The 25,646-nt window shown below is 37.2% G+C and overlaps 5 protein-coding genes and 1 non-coding gene across 7 annotated transcripts; 2 read left to right on the top strand and 4 right to left on the bottom strand.

Moving 5' to 3' along the window:
• Positions 1 to 587: 587 nt before the first annotated feature.
• On the top strand, positions 588 to 3,777 carry ISI1 (binding protein). The gene is made up of 5 exons (XM_007039058.3): positions 588 to 1,254; positions 1,335 to 1,540; positions 1,839 to 1,937; positions 2,890 to 2,963; positions 3,268 to 3,777. Exons 1-5 carry the CDS (start codon positions 924 to 926, stop codon positions 3,491 to 3,493), a joined length of 936 nt encoding a protein of 311 aa, XP_007039120.3. The 5' UTR covers positions 588 to 923; the 3' UTR covers positions 3,494 to 3,777.
• LOC18605811 (pentatricopeptide repeat-containing protein At2g13600-like) lies at positions 3,636 to 6,338 on the bottom strand. Its single transcript, XM_007039057.3, has one exon. The coding sequence runs from the start codon at positions 6,200 to 6,202 to the stop codon at positions 3,707 to 3,709; it is 2,496 nt and encodes an 831-aa protein (XP_007039119.3). The 5' UTR covers positions 6,203 to 6,338; the 3' UTR covers positions 3,636 to 3,706.
• Positions 6,339 to 9,208: 2,870 nt separating this feature from the next.
• LOC18605810 (dof zinc finger protein 1-like) lies at positions 9,209 to 11,307 on the bottom strand. Its single transcript, XM_007039055.3, has 2 exons — positions 11,119 to 11,307; positions 9,209 to 10,610 (listed from the first exon to the last, which is right to left on the bottom strand). The coding sequence occupies exons 1-2, from the start codon at positions 11,140 to 11,142 to the stop codon at positions 9,813 to 9,815; spliced, it is 822 nt and encodes a 273-aa protein (XP_007039117.3). The 5' UTR covers positions 11,143 to 11,307; the 3' UTR covers positions 9,209 to 9,812.
• Positions 11,308 to 13,291: 1,984 nt separating this feature from the next.
• Positions 13,292 to 18,416, bottom strand: LOC18605808 (3'-5' exonuclease domain-containing protein). 2 transcript variants are annotated; one of them, XM_018118522.2, is made up of 8 exons: positions 18,013 to 18,416; positions 17,798 to 17,926; positions 16,985 to 17,108; positions 15,409 to 15,839; positions 15,065 to 15,141; positions 14,809 to 14,944; positions 14,453 to 14,656; positions 13,292 to 13,535 (listed from the first exon to the last, which is right to left on the bottom strand). In XM_018118522.2, the coding sequence occupies exons 1-8, from the start codon at positions 18,376 to 18,378 to the stop codon at positions 13,476 to 13,478; spliced, it is 1,527 nt and encodes a 508-aa protein (XP_017974011.2). In that variant the 5' UTR covers positions 18,379 to 18,416; the 3' UTR covers positions 13,292 to 13,475. The 2 variants fall into 2 exon arrangements, with proteins under 2 accessions (XP_017974011.2, XP_017974012.2); XM_018118523.2 differs by lacking the exon at positions 13,292 to 13,535 and having other exon boundaries at positions 14,515 to 14,656; positions 14,789 to 14,944.
• Positions 18,417 to 18,998: 582 nt separating this feature from the next.
• On the top strand, positions 18,999 to 21,331 carry ATXR6 (TRITHORAX-RELATED PROTEIN 6). Its single transcript, XM_007039052.3, has 6 exons — positions 18,999 to 19,452; positions 19,851 to 19,931; positions 20,039 to 20,268; positions 20,492 to 20,592; positions 20,684 to 20,896; positions 20,999 to 21,331. The coding sequence occupies exons 1-6, from the start codon at positions 19,167 to 19,169 to the stop codon at positions 21,156 to 21,158; spliced, it is 1,071 nt and encodes a 356-aa protein (XP_007039114.3). The 5' UTR covers positions 18,999 to 19,166; the 3' UTR covers positions 21,159 to 21,331.
• TRNAR-UCU (transfer RNA arginine (anticodon UCU)) lies at positions 20,351 to 20,423 on the bottom strand. The gene has a single exon. It is a non-coding gene; the product is annotated as a tRNA-Arg (tRNA).
• Positions 21,332 to 25,646: the final 4,315 nt, after the last annotated feature.

Genomic DNA, 25,646 nt, shown 5'->3' with positions numbered 1-25,646 from the left:
AAGCCTTTTGTTTTTGTCAGGGAAGTTTTTCATTGAAAAATTCGTTTTTAAAGTTCTAAGAGCTTCTTGTCCGGATCTGTTAGGTGGATTGGTCTGGATTGCGGGATGCTATTTTAGGTGCAGGCTGATAGAACCTGGTGCTTGTTTGAGAAATATGTCATAGGTTAAGTAGCGTGTTAGACTTGTACTAGTATCTTTTAGAGTCTGCCATGTCAAGGTGAGCTCAATGTTCAACAGTGTGAAGACTCTGAACTTTAGTGTATACAGTAACGATCAATGAAGTGTTCGTCGTAAACTTGTAATATCCTTTGGTTTGAATGCTTTCAAAGTTTCGCTTCAGTTTGTCCTGTGCAGAACTATCCTGGAACATCGGAATCAGCATAGAACAGACATTAGGCTGAGAAACAATAATCCAAAGTGGGAACGATCCTGGAATCTTTGTGTTTCCTGAATAAGAAGACGCAGAGAAAGTTATTGGTGGCAGACAGCAAAGAAAAAGCCTTCGCTGCTATGCACTGAGACAAAGCCAAAATAAGAACAAAGAAAATGTGTGGGAATTCACTCAATAATTGTTTCATTCTTATTTGACATTGTCTTCATCTTAGGTGGCTTGGTTGGATACCATTTTTACAGGTTGATCTATGCCTAACAAAGATAAACCTACACTAATAAATGAAATGTTTGTCATTGCCCCCTGCCCATATATAAGCCGCAAAGGCAAGAATAAAAACACAATAGAAAAAGAAAAGAGGAATTTCGCCTCATTCGTCGTCGTTTCGATGCTTGAACAGACAAGAATCAAATGACTCATCGTCGACAACAAGCATTTCCGCTCTAACAGAAAGAAAAGGGAAGAGGAAAAGGAAAGGTGAGAGTTTCAACGGAGAACTCAGTATAAAAAAATAATTATAGAAAGAACGCAGATGAACTTGAAAGAAGCATTATGGAGCAAGCCAACAGATTCCAACGCATCTCCGTCTCCATCATCGTCATCTCCAAGGGACCCAGAATCAGAAGCAGCGTCGGCTGCTGCCACGAGTGCGGTTGGGGAACTAGTTAACTCTCTCAACAAGCAACGAATCTATAGAGAAGTCACCCTCGCTCTCCGCACCGGCCTCCGTGACGCCCGCGCCGAGTTCTCTTTTCTCCGAGTCCGTGGCCTCCGTTTCCTCCTCAAATCTCTCCGATCCATAGCCCAGTCTGACTCCTCCATCATCCTCTTTTCCCACACCCAATCCATCCCCGACCTCCGAGGTTCATAATTTTCTAATCTCTGTTTTTCTTTTTCCTTTATTTCTATTTTTGTGCGTGAAATTTGGGTCTTTTCTGGGCAGTGGTTCCAGTGTTGTTCGAGCATTCACTGAAGGAAACAGAGGATGACAGAGTGGGAAGCTTGGATCATATATTCAGTGTGGAGCCCATGAAGATTAACAGTCCTTCCACGGATGCGGAAGTTGCTCTTGCGCTTAGAGTCTTGGAAGGTTGTTGTCTACTTCACCCTGAAAGCACCCGTTTGGCCCATCAACACAAAGCCATCCCGGTAATTATGTACAGACTTAGCTTTACCAGATTTTCGATTTAGATTTGTATTTCTATGGAAAGATGGCTTGCATTAATGAGTGACATTGCTCTTGTTGATGGGAAATGGGAATTGGGATTGGAAAGTGAACATTGGAGATCGTTGTGGAATGTAGTATTAAGAATGTCAGCAGTGTGTCTACACAAAACAAATTAGGGTGCTATTTCACAGCTCCAATTTTCCTGCACTTGATCAACCTGTTTTGAGGAATCAAGATCCCAACACTTAATTTAATCTTTGAGTACTTGCTATGATGCAGGTTTTGATGAATGTCTTATCAACTCGAGGAGTTCTTGAACAAGGTGCATGCCTCGATGCTTTAATCTCAATAATGTTGGACTCCTCAGCCAATCAAATGGTATTTTATCCCTTATTTGTCTGTGCTAATGTGTTACATAGCAAACTTTGATAATATTAGTTTAAATTGGTAGTCTAGTTAGTTTTATTTCCATTTCTTTTTGGCTGCCGATTTTTATTAACTGCTCTCATTATTCTGACTAATGCTACTCACCTGTTTTGCTGCATCACCAGGATTGCATAACCTTGAAATTTTTTTCAGCTTGTGTGGTTACTTTGTAAATTTGTTTCATGCCATTTGTAAAGCATTTCCATCTTAGTCCTAAAGAAGCTTAGTTATTAAAGAGAGTGTTCAGCTTCATCAATACTTTATGTGAATGACTGCAAAAATGATCTTCTATAGCCTTTTAATTTCCAGGGAAAAAAAACCCAACTTTACTTCTTTCCTCCTCAATATTTTTGGATCTTTTATTGAAGAAGATATAAGTTGGCAGTTCTCTCCCTTGCCTTTTCAGTTTCATTAAAGTGACATGGATAGGGGACTTCCAGCCATTCAACAAAATTAACACTATGAGCTTCTAGGAAGTTAATGCTTTTCTCAAATGTTGACTTAATATTTCATTAAAATCCTCACCAATCTGCTAGTCATAAGCCTCTTGAAAGGATGTTCCTTAAAGGAAGAATAATTCGTAATAGCTATTGTAACTAGATATTTAGATTTGCATCAGTCCTCCCACCATTTCTATAAAGGTCTTCCCAGAGACTTAGTTCTCATGGAAACCTAGTTTTGGTCCTAATAGAAAAAATGTTTAACAAGGATTGGAAACACTCAGGTTAACTGTCCATGAGAATAGCATCTTTAATCCCTTAGTTGAGAAGAGTTTTTATACTAAACTTTGTAGCCAAAGGAAGGCTTCCCCTGCCTTTTTTACTTGATTTCTGGGTAACAATATCTTTCATATGTTCATTCCATATATGTATGAATGCATAATATTTTTGCTATTGCTCCCTAGGACTTTGAAGCATGTAATGGCATTGAGGAAGTTGCAGAGCTCATACGAGACAAGCAAGTGGATGAAAATCTCAGGTACTCAAACATGGTAGCTGGGATATTTATTTTGAGGCCTTGTTCTCCTTTTCTGATGCTTCTGTTTATTTTACTATATCCTATGCGGTGTACACAGTGCAAAGAAATTAAGGAAATGAAGTTAGCCTTTTGATTCATGTAGGAGATGGCACTGATCTCCCAATTACATACATACATACATACATACATACATACATACATACATACATATATATATATATATATATTTGTCTTTTTTAAAGCTATGCTCTGTCTCACTTACTCGGTTTAACTAAAAAAGAAAGCATATCATTCTGCTGATCAGGTTGAAATGTGGAGAGTTCTTGCTTCTACTCATTGGACATGTAAACGGGAGGGAAAGGTCACCCATGGCAACCATTCATGAAGACATAAGACGACTCTTGGGTGAAAAATCTGCTTCCTTGATATGGGCAGCAAGTCAATTTGGCTCAACCCTTGATCCAGACCAGAGACTGACAGCTCTGCACATCCAAGCTCGCAGGGTTCTGGAATCCGTAGACTTGTACTGAGTTTGAAATTATACTACTTCTCTTGATATTGCTCGTAGTTCCGTGGAATTTTCATTGTTGATTTAGAAGATGCAAAGATGTTATTTATGGAACCAACATTCTGTTGTTCATTAGTGACTGCTAGTTATGTTAGGGGAGAATATTGCAGAAATTCAGATCAGTGATTTATTGTATACTTGTAGAAAATGATACAAAGCGGAAAGTGTCCTGCATCTACAAAGTGACTGTTTTCATGTGGAGGGTTAATTTATCCAAAGTGGCATAGATATCTTCTGTTCTTTTATGAGACTTGTCATGTGCAAGAAATACATGACTATCACCTCTATCCTCAATCCAACTACATCCTGGGGTCTTAAACATTCCAATATCTTTAATTTTTTTTCTTGTACTTGCTAGATCAGACCATTTTCCAGCATAAGCATATAAATTTGCCAACGGTACATAGTTTCCGGTATTATTGGGCTCCAATGTAATAAGTCTCTTTGCCGCAATTTCTCCCAACTCAAGATTATTATGAATAACACAGCCGCCAAGCAAGGCGCCCCACATCACTGAGTCAGCTTCCATTGGAACTCTCTGGATAAGTTCATAAGCTTCATTAAGCTGACCTGCTCGACTTAGCAGATCAATCATGCATGTATAGTGCTTTATGGTGGGTTTGACATCATAGTGCTGCATCAGATCAAATAATTCCTGACCCATCTCAACCGACCCAACATGAACACATGAAGAAAGAGCGGAAAGAAAAGTCACTTGATCTGGCCTAAAGCCATTCGCTAGCATTCCTCTAAAGAGAGCAATTCCATCCTCTCCGTGTCCATGCATTGCATATGCTGTAAGCATGGCATTGTGGGACACCAAATTTGGGTCTGAAATCCTATTATATGCTAGTGGTGCGTGATGTATACTCCCACATTTAGCATACATGTCCACAAGGGCTGCTCCTATGTAGACATCAGCATCATAACCACATCTAATCGAAAATGCATGAACCTGCTTTCCCCGTGCAATGGTAGCTGACCTTGAACAAGCAGGTAGAATTATTCCAATAGTGTAAATGTCAGGCCTCACATTTGAAGTCTGCATTTCAAAGATCAACTGCATGGCTTTGTCGTGTAGGTCATTTTCCACATGACCTGCAATAATGCCATTCCACGTATAAACATTTGGCTTAAAACCATCTTCGTTCATTTTTCTAAGCAGATGTTGAATGTCTTCAATCTGATTGCAGCGGGCATAGCCAGATATCAAAGCATTCCATGTTGCCGTATCGCGCTCGGTTACTTCATTAAAAGCAATTTGAGCAGCCCTTAGGTCTTGACATTTGCAGTACATTTCGACCAAAGCTCCACCAACAAAGGTATTGGATTGCAGGCCTCTAACAATGGCTTGAGAATGTATCCCTTTCCCAAGTCTCAAAGAACCTGTGTCAGCACAAGCAGTTAGAACACTCCCTAGAGTGAAGGAATCGGGTTCAATTCCATCTTCCATCAGAACATGCTTAAACAAATCCAAAGCTTCATCAAATAGGGAGTTGTTTACATATCCAGATATCATAGAGTTCCATGAAATTATATCCTTCTTGATAGCCATAATCTCCATCCGATCAAATAGTTCCTTGGCCTTGCAGACATTACCATTTTCACAGGACCCAACAATCACTGTATTACAAGAAACCACATTTTTCACTGAGAACTTTGAAAACAAATGGAAAGCACTTGTCATATCACCACATCTCCTATACAGATCAATTAACCCATTCACAACAATAGCGTTAGACATAAACCTATGCCTCGTGATATATCCATGAAATTCTTTGCCAAGGCTCAAGTTTTGTAATCTAGCACAAGCTGGAAGAACACTCGCTAGAGTCTGTGCATTTGGTTCAATGCCTTCCCCTACCATTCTAAACAACATCTCAATGGCTTCCTCATCATAACAATTTTGCGAGAAACCCCCAATCACGGCACTCCAAGAGACAAGATTTGGTCTTAAATTCTCAAACGAAGACATTCTTTCAAAAAAACCCAATGCCTCATATACCTTCCCATTGGTAGCACAAGCAGTAACAACAGCATTCCATGATACACGATCCTTTTCAGGTATTGTCTCTAGAACTTTCTTAGCATCATCCAAGCTTCCACATTTACCATACATATCAATCAAAGCATTACCAACATAAACATTTAAAACAAACTGATACTTAATCAAAATCCCATGTAATTGTCTTCCTACTTCAACATTTCCAAGACCACTACAAATTTTCAATACAACGGGAAAGACAAAAAAGTCCAATAAAAGTTCTTCCAACTGCAATTTCTCAAAAAGCCGAAAAGCTTCCTCAAAAAGCCCATAATCAACATACAACCTAAGCATAGCTGTCCAAGAATACAAGTTCCTCAACGCCATTTTATCAAACAACAAATCCGCATCTTCCAAAGAACCAAACTTCGCATACATTTGGAGCAACTTGGTGTCCACAAACTCGTGGGCAAAAAACCCAGTTTTAAGAGTATGAGCATGGACCTGTTTTCCGAGGCTTGGGTCATTGCAAGCTTCGAGAATTGAAGCATAGGCGGTTGAACTTATTGGTTTATCAAGCAAGGAGAGAGTGTTGGGCATGTGAGAGTACCGAGGTTTAGGAGGATTTTGGTTAAGTGGTGGTGAGGATGGTGGGATGGTGATGGATTCCCACATTTGAGACATCATTTTTCTGAGTGAGGGCAGGGCGGTAGCCAACTCAAGTACCAGAAACGGAAAACAAGGAAGTTACCAACATGTGCAATGTTATTAATAATGTCTTACTAACTTACAAGGTTCTACGATTCCAATGTTATCATTGTCAGCTTGGCTTGGGGAAGATATTTATGGGTCAGTTTGGTAACAAGGACGCCCATAACCAGTCATGGGCAGGAGGGAATTTTTCCATTTTGTTACTTTTTATCTTCTTTTAACTCTGTTGACTTACCAAGAGATTAAATTTGATTTCAAGCACTTCGTTAGATTAAATTCTTCACAGGGCCCAGATAAAAAGTATTTATAGATACTGATTAAGGTTAATTAAATTATTATATTAAAAATATATTTTTTATTTAACATATTACTCTTATTAAACTTAAGAATAAAAATACATTAATTACAAAAATTCTTTTTTTTTAAAAAATTAGTTTAACCAATATGAAATAGGCATCTATTAATATTTATTTCTTGATAAAATTATATTATTAAATGGGTTTTCTCCAAGTGTCTTTGGGACACTCTTTTAAATTTATTATATTAAATAATATATTGTTCATACGTATTACTCATAACATTAACTTTCAATTTTTTCATTTAATACAAAAATATTACTCTAAACAGTGTTTTAACTATCTCAAGATTACCAAAATGATTATTACATTCTCCAGAGGTTAGTATATTAAAAATTAAAATTATTACTTGGTAAACTTTTAAATACCCTTTTATGAGAAGTGTATATATATATATTTTCCTTTGTTCATATTTCCTTCTTTGCTAAGGACATACCTAAGATGTTCAATGTTTATCACCTGCTTTTTGTTTATAATCTATTAAAGGCTCATCATGTCAGGCAGGCAGTAGCCCACAACTGTAAATTGTACCTTATTTCGGATCATAAAAAGAAAACCAGGCCGAAGAAAGAACAATTGCCTTGTGCTATATAGAATTATGGTGCACGACAGGACTTGATTTGTCTCCTTCAAAGGGAGTTGGGACATTGATAATGGTGAACCAATGAACCAAACAAAAGGCTTATTACGTAGATTGCAAGTTCAAATCTGATGGTGACATTGCAAACAAACCTCACAATCACCGACTTTCACATATAGCTACAGATTCCTACGTGACACCACGCCCCCCCCCCCCTCCCCCCCCACCCCCTAGTGCGAGCTACGTGCAAGTTGTGTGGCCTGTCTACACTTTGATGGAAAACCATACAAGCTTAAACCTGTTTCGCTACAAGCATTTTCTTGGAGGGTCATGAGTAGGGAAAGTATGGCAGCACAGGGAATATTTAGCTTCGCTTGTAGTTTTGGAGATCAAAAGAAGGTACAGCTCCAAAGCTTTACAGGCTTTGAATTAATAATAAAGGTAGGAGCTGCTCTGGTTTTTGGTTTTTAAATTAAGTTGGTATGTAAAAATAGTTGAGATTCTCAATAATGGTGTCAATATATGAATGGAATATATATTAATCAAGATTGCAGAAGTTCATCGTTCTCTGGTCATTAACTTCATAGATATGAACTTTTACATAACGTGAGACTGACTTCAGAAGATTCATTTTCTTTGTAATTCATGATTTACAGCTAGAATGATCACGAACATATATGCAGGCATATATTCTTGCATTTCATTGGTGGAAGGAGAAAGTTGACTCCGTGAATCTTAATCTATTAATCATAAACAGTAAATTGGAGACGAAAAAAATTGGTAAAACGTCAAGAAATTCTGATCATCACCGACAGTCTAGAGGCTGATTCGGAATGTTGAAAATCTTGCCCCATCTCATTGACAAATTCAGGAGAGCAAAAGAATACCATCTCAAAGTGAAAATTACATACAGAGCGTAGTGCCCGAGTTTGGCAAAGAAAGAGACCCTCCATGATGAGGGGGAGGGGGGGGTGGTGAACCTCAATTCACGGCTTTGAAACACCCATAGTGGTGAACACCTTGGACAAAATAATTTATGCCAGTGAGGGTCTAAGGCTACATATCTACTTGTGCTACCATAGATAAAATAATATAGTAAATAAACAAATCATGGGTCTGTATGAATCATGAACTATATCTGAAAGATTTTGCTAGCTAGGTGGAAGGGGATAATTCCTGAGCACAGCTCCCAAGGAGAATGTTTGTGGGTCCCACCCCATGACCAGAGATGGGTATGCTAAGTCAAAGCTAAGAACTTCTTTGTCTTCGATTTTACTCGTAAACTAGTGAAGAAAGAAATATGAGGATGGGGATGGGGAGTAATAATGACTTATAATAATAATTCATGGAAATGGAGCACATTGCTATGTATGCAAGAGTCTCCCAACGCTGAGTGACCAAAAGATAGAAACTGTTATACGCATGAGTTTATGGTGAAATGGGAGGAAGAGATAAGTCTTAGAAACCATAAAAAAAACCTGTTATTCTTTGTCTATGCACGCATCTTTAGCTTGATTCTTAATCTAAATTTAAAAAATGCACATATCTTTGTGAAATCATTCAGAATAACTCTAAGAACCAAAGTAATTATCCCACGCTGTTCATCCAAAAGAAAAAGTACATGCCCAGGGAAAAAGAAATAGAAGAAGAAAGAAAAAATACTAAGCCTGCATTAGAAAGTGGAATAGCATGTGCAGGCATGGCTTAGATGGGGTCATACCTAATAAGTAATTCATTCTGGTTATTCCTTGTCAAGATAGTACGCTGGCCTATGAAGGTTTGCTTTTCAGGGATGGGAGGGAGGGGGAAAGAATCGCAAGACCCAGATGATGCTGATAACACCCGACACTCGTGACCTGTTGGCAAGGAGAAAAAAAAAGGGAAAAGGCAAAGAGAGAAAGAGAAAGAAAAGTACACTGCAAAGGATTGACACCCATCATTCCCAACTCACTTCGAGCTCAAAGATATAAATAAAAGAAAATCCATGTCTATAGTTACCAATCACGCCCGCAAATCCCAGCGTTAAATTAAATTAAAATAAACAAATTTTAATTCAACAAAAATCATTCTGTTCATTAAGCTACTAACAGGCTTTGGTTTTTTTGTCTTCGGCTACCTAACAACATGGCACATTATTAAAAGATAAACAACATACAACGCAGGAGAAGGGGCCCTGAATAACCCCCATGCTGCGGTGGAAAACATGTGAACCAAATTCACAGTGCAATGGCAACCCCAAGAAGCAGCAAGCGGCCAAGAAATCTAGTTCCTCTCTTGTCTCTTATAGCTTAAGGCCGAAGTTCTCGAAAGAAAAGAAGAAAAATGAGTCTTTAAGCTTGGCGCCTAGCCACATATATAGTCCTCTGGACCTTTACATATATGCACAGCATTTAATGTCAACCTTTTGAAGCCGACCTAAAAAGAAGCTTCAAACACTCACACTGATCAAAGAGTAGAGAAAGGTACTACAGCATTACAAGTAAAAGGGAAATGGGTAAAAGGCTAAAGCTGAAAGAAAGACAGAAGCCCATGTACCCTAACTGTTAGTAATCAAACTTCAAACTAGTCACCACCATGCAAGAAGAAAAGCAATAAAGAGAACACCAGCTTCCGTCCTGTTTAACCATGTTGTTAAATTTTTCTGTTCATTTCACCAATGTCCTCCTCCGCCCAGCATTCCACTCCAATATCCAGTAGATTCTCCTTGCCTTCCACTTTGCTCCAATTCGTTAGTGCTTGGAACCTGCTTCAATTCCTCCATAGGAAACAAAAGCCTTGCACCACTTTCTTGTACCCCTTGAAGACTCCCATAGCTAGTTTCAAATCCATCAAGAGAAAAATTGAGAGTCGCTTTTAAGTCTTGCATTGGAAATCCACTTGAGTACACGGTATTGGAATCAGAAACCGGCATCGACATGAACGAACTCAATCCTCGTCCAGTCTTCAGCAGCTCCGTGGCATTGAGATGAGTCGAAGTTGGGGAGGAGCTAGAGTTATGATGGTTGCTTTTGCTACCAGTGCCATACGGAACCTCTACGAATTTTGAAAAGCTATTGTAATCTTCAGTTGGTGGTGGATAAGCTAGGTTAAGGTCTTGACCTTCATGGATCTTAGGGTTTTGAGAAGCAGGACCAGGTGGGGTCAGATCACCAACCTTGTTTGATGAAGCTATTGATGGTGATGATGATGATGAAGATGAAGAAGATCTCTTGTTCTTTCTTGAACCTCCTCCAACAGGAACATTCCTGAGGGAACCACCTTCTGTCCAATACCTTCTACAAGTCTTGCAGAAGTATCTTGGCTGAGAAAGACTGTAGTTATTATAGTAACAAAACTTGGTGTTAGTTGAATTACACCTGGGACAGTTCAAAGCTTGATCGTTTTGAGGCCTGGCTCGTCTCTCCACCATAGGTCTTGAAGCTTCCATGGGCTTAACGACCCCAATTCCCTGGAATTAAAAAGAAAAGGTAAAAAGAAACAAAAGACATGAAAAAGCCATGACTCCATGACCAAAGAAAAGTGTTCTCTCACAAACTAAACTGTTAACAAAGATGAAAGAAGAAAGAAGCAAGACAGAGAAAAACAAAGGACGCTGCTTTGCACTTTGAGGATTACACCGGCAATAAAAACAAATAATAATAGTAACTTTTTTCCGGGTCCTTTATCAGATGGTCGAAAAAGAAAGAAAAAAGTGCAGTACTTTCTCAAGAGAAAAAATTGAAAGATCTTAAACGACAGCAACATAAATTCAACTATTAGTGGGGGCTGAAACAACATCATCTCATGGCAAAAAGTGAAACTTTAAAGCAAGCAATCAACGAGATAAAAAAAAAAACTCAAAACCCAAAGCTACAAATATTCTACTACTAATTAGCTTTGAAAACTTCAACCCAGAAAAAAAAAAAGAATTCATGATTTCATGTGAAGAAAAACAAAAAAAAGAAGACCCTCTTTACCTGTGGCCACTGAGCGGTATCCATGGTTTAAGAGTGAGAAAAAGGGGAAAAGAGGAAAAAAGCTATGGAGTCTTCAAAGAGAGGAAAATCACCTACTTTGCTAGGAAGCTGGTCTTAAAGCAAATAAGATGGAACCCTTTGAGAGATTGTATTTGTGGTGGTTCCCTGTGTTGGCCTACTACTATATGAAATGAAAGAGAGAGAGAAAGAGAGAGCTCACTTGAAACAGGGACAAATTTGTCTTTCTGTTGTTATTTCATTATCATTCAGGGAAGTACTATACATATAGGAAATTTCTGTACATGCATACATGTTTTTTCCCAATAATTATATTCTTAAAATCTTGCAATAGTCAATCACTCAAGTCTTGTTCTTTGTGGGGGGAGTTTAGTGCGTCTGCACTGTAGCCTTTAGTTGGTTCTTTTCTGACCAGAGAGAATGAAAGAGTAAGAATTCTTCTCATTCTCTTTTCAATATTTTATTGCCTGTTTCGGCTTTTTTTTTTTTTAAGTCTTCTTCTTGGTACGAGAGAAAAGGGTGAACAGAGAACAATTTTAGGTAAAGGGATCATCGGTTTGCTCCAAGACCCTCCCCAGTTAACAGAAAAAAAAATATTATTGAACATGAGGCCCCTTCTGCATGCAAACTAGCGAGACATAAGCAGAAACCTAAAAGAAAATAATTGCATTGAACAAGGGATTAGCTTTTTATGCATCATTACAAGACCAATCAAAGTTACCAACATTAAGGATCATGGCAATTCTTAGTAGAGCGAACTTGCCTCGAGCACATGAAAATCCGCGAAGTCATGATACATTACTTGTTTAAAATGTAAAAACAAAAAAGAAAAGAAAAGAAAACAGAGTGAGTAGAGAGAGAAGTGGATCCCACTAAGGAAAGCTCTGAGTAAGCCAAGGGAGTTGGAGCACAAGGGGAAAAGAGGAATTGTCGGGAAGAAAGCACAGGCTGCAATGTAGCAAAGAAGTGACAATTCCTAGGGTGGGGAAGTAAGAGATCGTTGCTCAGCCGAAGCAGAAACACTTGGAGGTTTTTTCTATGAATAAAGGATTTCACAGCCAGAATGGTTCGTCTCAGATAAAATCATCTTTTCTTTGTGACTAGTAGTGTCCTGCAGCGTTTAAACCAAAAAGAACAACAGGTTGACATGGAAGAAGCATGATGTCAGGCAATTGATGGAAATTTGTTCCTAATTAGAGCCAAAAGGAGACAATGGCGTTTCACTTAAGCAACCTTTCATTGTTTTTAGACAAATAACTGAGGCTCTTTATCTTGATCAGCATAGACAATTAAGGTATAAACATATGGTAATACTGTTTTTCATAATCTTTTTGCCATATTCGTAACTGAAATATCAGTATATTAATATATTTATAAATATTTCCTTTTTCTTTTCATAAAAAATATTTAAATTATAACATTAATCCATTTCAACAAATTCAAATTCACAAAAAAATTATTTTTTTGACAAATTAATCTGATGAAAGTACAGTGGCAACAGTAGTACACAAAAACTAAATTTGAAGCACCTGTGCTACAGAAAAGGGCAAAAGCCCAGGTGATAGAAAGCCGTGTGCCGCCTAAACGAATTGGCTGCGGCGGCGGCTCGAAATCCAACTCGACGCTTCAAGTATTCCGGAGAGGAGAAAGGACACGTGGCGTTTAGACACGACAGAATCAGTAAAATGAGTCTAGGAGCAGGCGAAACGTGTCCATGACGTAAGCCGTTGCTAAGAGAGCGAAGAATAATATTTTTTGGGTCGGGGGGGGGTAGGACATGGGTCCCATCGGCGACGCACGTGCCTGGTCTGCAATGGCAAAAGGAAAAGTACGAAAGAATTTGCCGTAGCCGTTGGATGAAACGGATGATTGATGAAAATTGAAATCACCTTCTTATCAAACGGACGTCACGTGATAATACGACGACGTGGACATCTCTCGTCTGTGCGCAATGGGTCACACGCCAGTAGAAAGAGCAGAACGCCACCAGAGCGAGCGCAGAGTGAGCTTTAGTGGATTTTGCCTTTTTCACAGTATTTCTCGGAAGAATCTGCTCGTCCTAACATTTGGCACGTGTTGAGCACGAGCTTTTTTTTCAATGGTCCCACTACTTTTCTTGGTCAAACTTCGGTCGGGTCGGTGCAGCACTAATCCATAGTTTTAATAGTTGTAAAATTAGATAACGATGGAAAGAGCTTGGTACTGTAGAAGCATTTCCGCAAAATAAAAATGCGGGGAAATATAACTGTGAGCTTAAGCACTATTAAAGTTTAGTACAAACAATATCGATAGGATGATATTTATCACAGAGCACAGTGTTCTTTTCCCCAAGTTCCGAGTCATTCGTTCAATTTGCAAACATCGATGAACTTCTGAACAGCATTGTGGTACTGGGTTCCCTGAAACAACCAAACAACAGTTACAACTTACAAGCATGTTAGTAAAGCAGGCTGCTAGAGATCTATCCACGCAATGGAAGATACCAGAATTTCACGACATAATTATAGTTTTCAAACAAAGGTACGTCATAGGATGACAATGTTTTAATTCAAGCGAGGGCAGATATATTTGGGCTGCCACCTATCTATATAAGGCATAGAACCGAGCTGCCATCTTAATGCAGATATCAATGATTAACCTAAAGAAACCCCCCATAAAGATCTCAAGGGAGAACCTCTCTTCCTTTTTAACTTTTCATTGGAATGGTGATGCGGCTATGGACCTCTGTTTTTATAGGGTGTACCAGAAAAGCCAACCCTCTAGATAACCCCCTACCCCGTGTTAGCACATGCAGAGATCCAGCCCTAAGCTCACAATTATTATTTCGAATCAATATGCCGTGGTTTTAGTCTGGAGAGACTGTTTGGTGAGCAGGTCACGAGCAACCACACTAGTCCCTTTGAAACAAGGGACCAATAAGAGAAGGACGAAATAGTAAATCTACAGCAGATTCGTTTTCTGAGGAACTGAAACCTACCTGACATTTGGAGGGGTTGTCTGATTAACAAAATTTGTCATCAGTGTCAATGAAGCTTTAATTCAGGGATGAGGATAGTATGAAGAACAAGCTAAGGCCATGGAAGTCCCAAGTTCAAGTACCCCCACCCCCACATTCATGGTGCAATGCTAGATATTAAGAGTATGAAGTAATTGGGTGATTAAATCATCTTAAGAATTGAGGTCATTTGATGCGGCTGAAGTCGTTGGTAGTGGGGGTGGGTTTAGATAGAGATCCAAGATTCAAGCCTTATAGTTTGTGCTCTGTGTTAGCAAAGAAACTCATTTTAAAGAACAAGGAAAAGAAGCAACAAACTACCTCCCAGTAAAGTTGGTTGCAGTCCATGCATTGCCAAAATTCTAAATTTTTGTCAAACAAGCAGTTCGGAATTCTTTGGAAGCCCTTCGCAGCTTCAATGGCCTCTTCTGTTGTCAGCGGCTTCTGAATAAATCTCCCATTGCATTTGGTGCACCTCGACATTAGCTGATCCTCACTAATTTTCAATTGGAAAATCTCAATTACCTGCAAAATGTTTCATGAATTTTAGGCCTCATACATTTTATCCTTTTAATTTTATTTTGGCCTCCATAAACCTGTTTATATTTTGGCCTCACAAGACCAAGTTGAACTTCCAGGAAAAAAAAATCTCCTTACGATTATGACTGCATGCACACCTCAATTAGCTGTTCATTTTTCAGAAGACTCTTCACCCTATATATTTGATTCTTTAGCAGATACTGGTGTCTCAATAGCTTGGCATCTCTTGTCAAAAGCACTCTCTTCTCTTTGTATGCTTGATTGATTAGCTCCCTAAAAGCAAGAAGAATTTGATTAAAGAGTTAATTCTTCCATGCTATTATATGTTCAGAAAAGTACCCAAAAAATGTCCAGAAATATAACACAAAATTATAAAGCAACATAGAGGAAAACCTGGGTTCTGGCTTTTTGGAATGTGGAATTGCAGCATCTATACCAACACAACGTAGATGTTTTGCCAAGCCTTCAACCTAAATAAGTATTTTGTTACACTCCCACTAACACTATAAACAGTAATAATACGGACTTTACATTATCCTGTAGTGTTAATTCGAAGGAGTCCTAGAATAAAACTAAATTGCAGATAGTGAAAGGAGGAAGAGAGATATTTATTGCAGGCCACTACTAATATGACAGTCTTACATGCAACAAATCTTTGTTTTGGATTCAGTCAAGATCTAAAAGCCTCCATAGATAAAGAAAAAGAACAATAATGCGCAATTAAGCACTTTACATACCATCACATCACACAAAAACTTAGGCCATCCATCACCCCCCAAGGATATATCCCATGGTGGGAGGCCTTGCCAGCCACCAGAACTATCTAGCTGGTTTTTTTTGCAAACAGCAACCACCGAGGACCGCTTTTTTCCTTTCTTTCTGGAAGTTTTTGGCTTTCTATCAGATTCACACAACAAAAGTTTTTCACCATATTTTCTTACTATCTTCCAGAGGGATTCATCCATAGGCTTAGTTTTTCTGATTACCTCCAGTCCCCTGGCTATTCTTCCACAATCTTCAGAAGATGCAGTAGCCTGGACAATATCCAGCGCGTTGCAAAATTTGGTCCCAGCTAGCTTATTGTCACCATCAGGCATCTGAAAAATATCCTTCAGTCCTAAATTCAAATTAAATTGATGCAGTTCCTTGACATCATTACATGATTTCCCTGAAATAAAAGGCAGTCCAGATATTTTCAGCCTAACTCACAAGATAATTCAGGCCACTGATAAGCCAATAAGAACAATAACAGATGCTCTGTTCATAAAGATGTTCAAGTAATAAACTTGATTTGCCACTCATAATGTGCAATAAACAGAAGGGCAGTAATGTAAACAACTTGAACCTTTGTAATCAAAGGAGATGCAAGGTATGAAGTACACCAATATGGTTGTAGCAAACACAGAGAAAATTCCATCTCAAAGGGGAAGAAAGAATGCACAGCCTCCAGAAAAAGTTGTCTAAAACTCTAACATAATAAGATGCAAATATTAATTTGCTTCATTGGACCATAATCACAAAAGCAGCAGATGAAGAGAATTTCTGTTGGCAAGGGGAAGCTGTATATACCACCTACATGCAGAGTGCTCTAACATGACAAATAGAACCTATATTAAATAACATTTAAAAATATTGTTTAAACCTTGCATCTTATTTATGTATGACTATTTTTCTTTTCTTTGACTGATCCATAATTGCAGAAGAAGTTTCAGAAAGATTATTTTGAGAGAAGTTAAGTCTGCTTTCAATGCCTTTGAGAAGAATATGTCTAAACGACCATGTAAACATTCATATAACAATGATGCAAAATATTTTAAAATTCAAATCCATCAAATCACCAAATAATAAATCACAGAGTAATGCTGAAATTTGATTTTATAAGCATCTTTTAGTTTTATATTTTGTAAACCAAACTAAAATCACAGGACATATGGAAAATAATTTAGAAACCATATATCCATTCATATAATTCCCACCTGCAGCAAAGTCTGTAATACCAGAAATCATATGAATGAAGTAATGACAAGTTACAAGAGGTAACATGCTATGTGGTTTGTCAATAGATGCACATGCACATGTCCTCAAAGATAGCTATCACAGCGAGAATTCTATGGAGAGTAAACTCAGAGGAAACACTAGGTCTAGCTTTCTTAAATGTCAAATAGCTGGGAAGGATGAAAAGTATTCTAAAGGAGTGATTTTCCAAGGTACAACAAAAACAAACATTTTAAAGATACAGCAATTTTAGCCTAAAATTTTGCACAAGAAATCTGAACACAATCTACAGATTCCAAATTCAGAGATAGTTTTCACCTTCTTTGACAACCATGGCCTGGAAGATTTTGAATATTTCAAGCAAGCAGTGTGCATCTGTAGCGGCATATCTTAGCTGCTCTTCTGTAAGAGGACGATGGGACCAATCACTACATTGAAGTGCCTAAAAAAGATTCGCCTATTGCATTAACAAATTGCTATAACAACTTGGAATAATTGCCACATAATCATATAGGAACTACAGAACCTAATAATTGACTCTCCAAAAGCTACCAATTTTAGTGGCTAGTTCCTACTTACAAATTAGATGCAGGTTAAACAAATGAGTTCCGTAGGAAAGAGAGTAGAGACTCCTACACCTAACCAATAAAAGAGAAAAAAGAAACAAGGAACCAAATTGTTACCACCATCGATGGACATTGAAAGTAGAAACTTATCATTTTATATCCTGATCTTTCACCACTTTTCAGGAATTGAAAGGAAAATAAAAAAAGATCATTGTTCTAAAATGTAAAAAACCCTTATAATGAAGAGTTTTAGCAAATCAGATCTCATCTTTTTCATTCATTATCATCACTCTCCTTGCAGCCATTACTAGGATATCCCCTATCACTCATTTCCTTGCACATAATTATATTAGTGAGAGCTAGTAAACACCCACCAAAACATAGATATTTCAGTGGCATTATATCGAAATTAAACTAGGAAAATATTGAATTATCTTGCATTGACAAATGACAACACATACCAAAGTTACAAAAGTACAAAACCAATAGATTTCTCAACTTAACAAATATTATCAAACCATAACATTTAAAAATGAATGAAAACTTGGGTGTCAAAAACACATACCTTGGAAAGAGAAATACCCAACACTTCTTCACATATAGCTGACAAACTCTTTGTATCCTTTGATACCTTCTTTCCTTGTTTATGTTGCAAAAACTTGTGTATGTTGGTGATGTCCAAATAGGGCTCCACCTATTCACCATTGTAAGACAAAATCTTAGCACAATATTACGATGAAAATTTGATTGACCATTCTTTTTTTCTAAAGAATAGCTTACTTTATCAAAGGCAGGATCACATCCTTCACCACCAAAAGTGGAAGACAAGAAAATCAAATCTTGCTTGAACTTAAACCCCAATTTCAATATATCTGGTGAAACAAACACGTCCTTTAACAATTCCCATATCGAAGACAAGGGAATTGACGCGAGGTCGAGCAAGAAGACCAACGACTCGTCCCACTCGGCCGGGTCGTCGCCGAGTTGACACGCAAGTTGGAGGAGGGTGACTGTGGGGAAAGTGGACTGTTGGGACCGAATGGGCTTCCACTCGGCGTCGAGCCCGATTAGGGTGGAACGAGAGAGGGCCCGAGTCAGGTGAGTGAACTCGTCCGAGTCTATCGAGGAGACCAGGTGCACATCCATTGTAAAGAGAAATTCTAGTGGATTGTGCAAAATTTAGATGGTTTTTTTCTTTTAGAGCCTTGGGTTCTTGATCTTTTGGGCCGTCATAATATACATTGGGCTTTGCTTTATTTCGCTTTCCAAATTTACTAATTATATTGTATATATTTATATTTTTAATTTAAAAATATTATTATTTTTTATATACTGTCAATTTATGTTCTATCATTTGATCAGAGAATATTATATGTAAAAATTTTTTTAAAAAAATGATGAATATTTATTTTTGTATATTCTAAACTTTTAATTTATTTATTAATAAAATTATAACATTTTATTAAGTGATAATATAAAATAATGATATATTTATAATGAAACAAATATAAATGTTGTTAAATTATTATAAATACTTAAAAGTTCATCTAAGGTGTGACATATTCATCTGATTGGATTATAACTGGGGCCGGGAAACTAATTACATCAAAGCGTTCATTGTCTTAAGATCAATCCAGGTGAGATCTGGTAATCGGACGGTTGAAAATGAAAAAGGACTTGATTGGAATACACCTCGTTACACAGTATCTCATCCTGGACACAGAAAGAGGGCCGCGTGGCAAATCATGTTTCACCAGCCAAAACCAAACGATGGCGCGGAAACCCTTTCCCGCGAAACCAAAATCAGCGCGCGAAATCACCTAATTGGTTCGTCCCCTTATAAGCCACCGCCCAAAGCGAAAGAACTGGAAATATCGGTAAGTTATTCTTAAACGCCCCCCGTTTTCGAGCTCACCCGTTGTCTTTCCTTATCAATGGCGGTGGCTTCGTTGACGACAATGAAGAAGACAGCGATGGTTCTGAGGCATAGAACTCAAGCTCCGAGGCGTTACTCCGACACTATATTCGGAGACGAGGATGGCTTGGATTTCAAGGATGTTAGCTGCCAGAGATGCGGGTCTGGTGATTTTGGATCAAAGCTTTTGTTGTGCGACAAGTGCGATAAGGGGTATCATATATTTTGCCTTAGACCCATTCTTGCTTCGGTTCCCAAAGGCGCTTGGTTCTGTCCCTCTTGCTCCAACATCAAGAAACCCCAATGTATGGTTTCTCTGCCCGCAATTTATGGTTTCTTTTTTTAGGGTTTTAACTTTTGATATAAACATAAATTGAAATATTTTAGTTGTCAATTTTCAAAATGTGAATACAATGAAACATGTAAAGATTGCAATTTTGATTGTTTAGTTAGTTTAATGATTGATATATGTTTACTTGTGTTGGATTTTAATCTCTTTTGGATGGTAGAATAAAATTGGAATGTATTATTTCAGCAAAGTTAAACCCTTCGTACATTAAATCCTCAGGACACAAAAATATTGATTTGGAATTGCTATTTGCTTGCATTTTACATCAAAGTGGAGAAGTAAGCGTTTGGCCATTTGTATTTTAATTTCCCCCAAATTCCCATATTAATTACTGGCGTCTTTCATTGTATACAGTGTTTCCTTTGGTTCAAACCAAGATTGTTGATTTCTTTCGGATTCGAAGGTTGCCTGAATCTACAGAAAGGCTAAGTCAAAGTAAGTAGCAAAATTAAGTGATTTGCGCCTTCATTCTTTCGTAGGTTTATAAAATTCTTCGACAGGTTGAGATTAACCAAAGTAATTGTTTTGCTTGTTGTATTTAGCCAACATCAAAAAGAGAAAGAGAGCCAGTGGGTTAGCCATGTCTAAAAAAAGAAGGAAATTGCTAGCATTTAATCCAACAGAAGACCCTCAAAGGAGATTGGAACAAATGGCATCATTGGCAACAGCATTGGAATCCTCTGGGACTGAGTACAGTAATGAGCTCACCTACAGGCCTGGCATGGCACCAAGGTCAGCTAATTCTGCTGCTCTTGAGAAGGGAGGAATGCAGGTAATGACAAATTTTCACTCCTTTCAAGTAATTTTAATTAAATACCTAAAATTTTCTGTCATGTGAAAGTGGAATAGCATAGCACACCCAGTGGGACTCGAACCCACAATCGCCTGATTAGAAGTCAGGCGCCTTATCCGTTAGGCCATGGGTGCTTCTTGTTATCGAAACAGCATCATTCCTTTTTATACCTGAGATTTAATTTTGATGAATTGCATTACAGGTTCTACCAAAAGAAGATATAGAGACCTTAAATTTATGCAAGAGGATGATGGAAGAGGGGGAATACCCTCCTCTCTTGGTTGTTTTTGATCCAGTGGAAGGGTATGTAAAATGTTAATATGCATAATCATTTTATTACACTATTAGGTACATTTAGATTCTGAGCTGGGAATTGGTACTTGATTTTTGGCAGGTTCACTGTACAGGCTGATAGATGTATTAAAGATTTAACTATAATCACAGAATATGTGGGAGATGTTGATTACTTGAATAACCGTGAACATGACGATGGAGATAGCATGATGACCCTGCTTCATGCATCAAATCCTTCAAAAAGCCTTGTTATTTGTCCTGACAAGCGTGGCAACATTGCCCGGTTTGTAAATGGCATCAACAACTTCTCACCGTAAGTTCATCTTCTACATTTTTTCTCTTCTTTAGCTTGTTTAGATGTACCAAACTGATCTTATGTAATATAAAAATGATTGGTATATATTTTTTAATGCAGGGATGGGAAAAAGAAGCAAAATGTAAAATGTGTGAGGTATGATGTCAACGGGGAGTGTCGAGTTTTGCTGATTGCTAACAGAGATATACGGAAGGGAGAAAAATTGTACTATGATTATAATGGGTATGAGCATGAATACCCTACAGAACATTTTGTGTAGCTTTGGAATTCTCCCTGATTATAGATTCCCATACTAGGATAGAACTGATGGAATTAATTTAAAGTTCGCAAGCTAACTGTATACACATGATTGCTCGTCCCTGGTTCAACAGTTCTTTTTGTAACTCATTTAAGCCCTCTTATTGATGGTTTACGTTCTGTTCAGTCGAGAAATCCAGATTTTTATTCTCTTTCTGCGTACTTTTTCTTTTTTATTTTATAAAGAAAAAAAATGGGTTCGACCATTTAAGAACATACTATCGGAGAATTGCTCAAAATCCATACTTCAGCAGGCCTTGGTCTTCAAAGGTCAACCTGTTTAGTACCCAAGGCCTATGTCCTGGGCTTGATTTGAATGGTGAAAGGTTCATGTTAGAAATGGGCCATTCTTGTTTTGAGGTACAGCAGACTTTGAGTTTTGCAACGCAATGAGGCTTCAACTTCATGGGGCTTTTTTTTATTCAGTCGGCAGGGGGTGTGCTAATGAAAGAACAATTAATGAATGAGAAAAGGTGCCCGAAAAAAGGTTAAAGAACGGAAAAAAAGTGGCTCACCTCTTCAAAGCTAGTCTCTTCGACGAATGAAATTTGATCAAAGCTCCTCATCTGCCCTAACTTCAGGTGCAGATGCATTATATTACTGCATCTTTCTAATCTTATAAAGAGAAACCTGATGTGATGTAGAATGTTACGTGGGGTGAACTCAAATCCTTGGTTGGAACACCAGCTTGTTGATTTTCTTCTCAACCGAGCACAGCACACTCAGCAATACTACTGCAACTAATAAAGCAATCCAATTAAAACTCTACAGTTGGAAGAGATCTAACATTAGAAATCACTTTCAGAATTGATCTGCGTTTTAAATAAAGATGGTGGTGGACGGTGAGGAAGAAGTCCAAGACTTCAAGTCATGACACATAGGAGTACCAAGTTTGTACAGAAAGCAGCAAGGACAGGGAGTCCCCCAGAAGCCCAGAACACACTCTTCCAACCTTATGGTTTTTAATTAAAAGCCTCAGGACCACCCTACTGATTCAGAAACAAAAAGAAATTAATACTTTAGGGTGGTCCAAGGTTTAAGGGTCTCTAATAAATTTTACAGTAGCTGGCGAAAGCATTCACAGGCTGATGAGAGGGTGAGTGGAAGGAAGGAGTGTGCCGTCAGATTAGTATCAGATGTACCCCCCAAAGAAAACTGGTCCCATTCACACTGTTGTTAGTAAATGTGTCACTGCCATCAGATTTGGATCAGATGGCACCCCCACAAAAAGGGTGGTCCTGTTCATTGTTTTCAAGCTGTGAACTGGAAACCTTTATGTACTTTTCTTTGGGTGTTACAAGGTCTAACCCAGGCCAGCAGATAATATCTGTCGCCAGAGATTTTTCGAGGGAAACTCAAATCCCAAGGCAAGGGCTTGAGTTGTTCTCGTCCTAACAGAAATCACAGCGGTCCTAAATAGTACACTACATCAAACCATTATATTAAAGATCCTCGTTAGTCGCTACTCTTTTATTGCATTAACTAGTAATACAATATCAAATTTGCAGGGCTTCCAGCAGTTTGTGATATGTTTATCTTTCAACTGCCAATGTTGCTCTCAAAAGTGAAGCGAGTCATTTCTTGCGAATTCAGGGAGAAATAGCGGCAAAAAAGGAAATATAGTAAGTGAGCCTTGTTCATGAGACTAGCTTGATGATGACCGTATCTTACGTACTCTTTCTAACCTAAACACTTGCTGCCATTCAGAAAGAAGGAAAGTGAAAGAAAAAAAGAGGAAACAAAGCGCAGAAGTCATGCTTAAAGACAAAGCGGGCAGTGGATACCCGTAGTCCCATGCACCATGCACAGAAATGCAACCATCAAAGGCCCACCCACCTGCTTGTTTGGTGGAAACTGCCTGTCCACACCATTACAGCCTTTTTTTTTTTTTTTCCCTACACTCAGTTTCCAAGATGAATGAATACACAGCCGTAGTACTATGCTATGGATGATGAGGCCCATCAGCACAAATATCTAGCATACCATCAGAATACCTGCTCTGCTGTAATTTCCACTTGTGGGTATTCCCTTGCATTTTTTCAGATCCATTCCTCTTGAAAGCTCTGCGGCTTTGTATGGCTTGGTTAGTTGCATTTTGTGAATGTTCATGAATTTCTACTACACCAACACTTCTCTCAAGATTGATATTGATGGATCTTCTGCTCCCCTTCCCGCCTAAAACTTTCAACTCGTCCGGTGCCAAAATTAAGTCAACTCTATTCCACGATCAACAATTATCTTGATTATATATATATATATAGATATAAAACATCAGTTAATTTTGAAATATTTAAATTTGAACCCTATTAAAATTTAATTTTTGTAATCTATTCAATTCCAATTAAAAATCAACATTTAATATCTAAACTCGATTATTAATACTCATAAAAGAATCTAGTCTGAACTCGAATCCAAAATAAAAAGTAAATTTAAAATCAATTTTTATATATATATTATTAATATAAATTAAAGTTAACTCATAAAAATAAATTTAAATTTAAATTCACATTTAGAACAATTAATAAATTTTAGATAATATTATATTAATTATAATTAATTTATAACAAAAAAATTATGTATAAAACTAAAATTTAATATTAAAACTTATTACTTATAATCGAATTTGGATAATGAAATAATCCTATGGCCACTACAACACAAAACCCACCCATGCAGCTTAGCTTTGATGGCATGATAGATGAGGAGAGATAATCAATCAACAACAAGAAGTTATTACTAGGATTTGTTAATTGTTAACCTCGCTGTGGGAATATATGAATCATTAATGAATGAATCAAGAAGGTATATTTTCTTTGAGGTAAGAAATCCAATATAATATTAAGATGCATGGGAATATCTGGTACTTTCCAGCCCAAAGAAAAATAATCAACAAATATCCATAATTTTGTTTTTGAGAAAAGAAATGTATAATATGGAAATGGAATCCAAATTATTGAGAAATTATTTAAGCCAAATCCCTTCCTAATAAAATATCTCTTAATTAATTGATTTGAGAATCATAAGAGGAACTTTCCAGCCCAAGGTTTTTCACTTATTGGATATAAGTTAAAGCTATATAGAACATACAAATTCCTTTTTTTTCCCATTCTCAATCTCAATGATTTTTTTTCTGGGTCATACATATATATAATAACAAAAATATTATAATATTTTTTAATTAAATGTTATATTAATAACATAATATTTAAAAAAACTCTTAAATATTTTAAAAAATTCAAATAAATTTTTATTCTTTTATTACATTCAATCAAGTTATTATATTTTTATTTTTCATCAAATAAATTTTTATGAAGAACATCATTCATCCTTAGTTAAATAGGTCCTTAATTTATATTAAATCTATACTTTATGTCATGTGAACCGTTAATATAATAGTAATAATTTTTAGGCTTCAAGCAAGTCGTAAGTGACACTATTAAATTCAAGACAAATCAATAAACCGTAATCCATTGTACATACCGAAGCCAATTTAGTAAACAATAAAACAGTAACCCTTTATTTTTTAAAGTGAAATTGATTAGATATTGTGTAATGGTATACAATGAATCCAACAAAGCTTGAGAAATACTACTACTAATTTGTAATATGTAACACCCTTTGGCAATTTAATAATTCATCATCAAATGTCGGCCAGAACAAATATGTATTGATGGTCATCATGGTAGACTTCAAACTAGCAAAAATAATTGAAAATCTGTTGGAAAAAAAAAAAGAGAAAGGGAAGAAGAAAAACACAACTCCCAACATCCTCAAATAATTAATCATTTTTTCAATGATGTCGGCTGCCAATTTATGGAGTAATTTAAGGTACTGTTCATGTGGCCTATGTATCCTTTGCATGATCTCATTTTTCTAATAAATTAGAGGAAGAAAGAGGGAGAGGTTCATCGTTTCCTCACCAACCAGACCCTTTTATATCCAACTACGGTTTTGTTTTTGGAGCAAGACTTAAGGATTAGGGGTTTGACATAAACTGGGATTAGTGTTAAATATGGGATCGAGAATCCCAAGATTCGTAAATGTTGTCAAGTTGAGGAGATTCTGGTGCTGTTTTAAGTGGAACACGAACAGAACAAAACCACCCATGCCAAACCAGGAACTATAGACATTATTAAGCCTAGAATCTTGGGTAAGCGTGGGTGGGTTTTCCTGAGAATGATTTCTTGCTTAAGATACAGGCAAACCGGCCCATACATGAATAACATTATAATTTCTCTTTCTTAGTAAAGTTATATATCTGGAATTATAACTCATATATATGCTTATTTCTAATAATATTATGTAGATCGTTATTATTCAATATATTCGACAACAAAAATTTATCGATTTAAAATAAACTAATTAAGATCTTTATGATGAATCTCTACGGCGAATAGAACAAACAGAATAAAGAGTAAAAGGGTAAAAATGCTCCTATGTTATAGCTAGG

Source organism: Theobroma cacao, chromosome 3, assembly GCF_053813885.1.
Source record: "Theobroma cacao isolate CCN51 chromosome 3, ASM5381388v1, whole genome shotgun sequence".
Classification (NCBI taxonomy): domain Eukaryota; kingdom Viridiplantae; phylum Streptophyta; class Magnoliopsida; order Malvales; family Malvaceae; genus Theobroma; species Theobroma cacao.
This window is presented reverse-complemented; position numbering and strand designations above follow the sequence as displayed.

Excerpts from the sequence above, each read along its gene's own strand:
- LOC18605808 (XM_018118522.2), bottom strand. The coding sequence starts at position 18,378 with ATGGATGTGCACCTGGTCTCCTCGATAGACTCGGACGAGTTCACTCAC. Across the intron at positions 15,142-15,408 it reads AGTTTTTGTGTGATGTGATG|GTTGAAGGCTTGGCAAAACA; the intron begins GTATGTAAAGTG and ends ATACTTATTTAG. Across the intron at positions 14,657-14,808 it reads AAAATGAACAGCTAATTGAG|GTAATTGAGATTTTCCAATT; the intron begins GTGTGCATGCAG and ends AACATTTTGCAG.
- ISI1 (XM_007039058.3), top strand. The coding sequence starts at position 924 with ATGAACTTGAAAGAAGCATTATGGAGCAAGCCAACAGATTCCAACGCA. Across the intron at positions 1,255-1,334 it reads ATCCATCCCCGACCTCCGAG|TGGTTCCAGTGTTGTTCGAG; the intron begins GTTCATAATTTT and ends TTTTCTGGGCAG. Across the intron at positions 1,938-2,889 it reads ACTCCTCAGCCAATCAAATG|GACTTTGAAGCATGTAATGG; the intron begins GTATTTTATCCC and ends ATTGCTCCCTAG.
- LOC18605810 (XM_007039055.3), bottom strand. The coding sequence starts at position 11,142 with ATGGATACCGCTCAGTGGCCACAG. Across the intron at positions 10,611-11,118 it reads ATACCGCTCAGTGGCCACAG|GGAATTGGGGTCGTTAAGCC; the intron begins GTAAAGAGGGTC and ends TTTTAATTCCAG.
- ATXR6 (XM_007039052.3), top strand. The coding sequence starts at position 19,167 with ATGGCGGTGGCTTCGTTGACGACAATGAAGAAGACAGCGATGGTTCTG. Across the intron at positions 19,453-19,850 it reads CAACATCAAGAAACCCCAAT|TGTTTCCTTTGGTTCAAACC; the intron begins GTATGGTTTCTC and ends CATTGTATACAG. Across the intron at positions 20,593-20,683 it reads GTTTTTGATCCAGTGGAAGG|GTTCACTGTACAGGCTGATA; the intron begins GTATGTAAAATG and ends GATTTTTGGCAG.
- LOC18605811 (XM_007039057.3), bottom strand. The coding sequence starts at position 6,202 with ATGATGTCTCAAATGTGGGAATCCATCACCATCCCACCATCCTCACCA.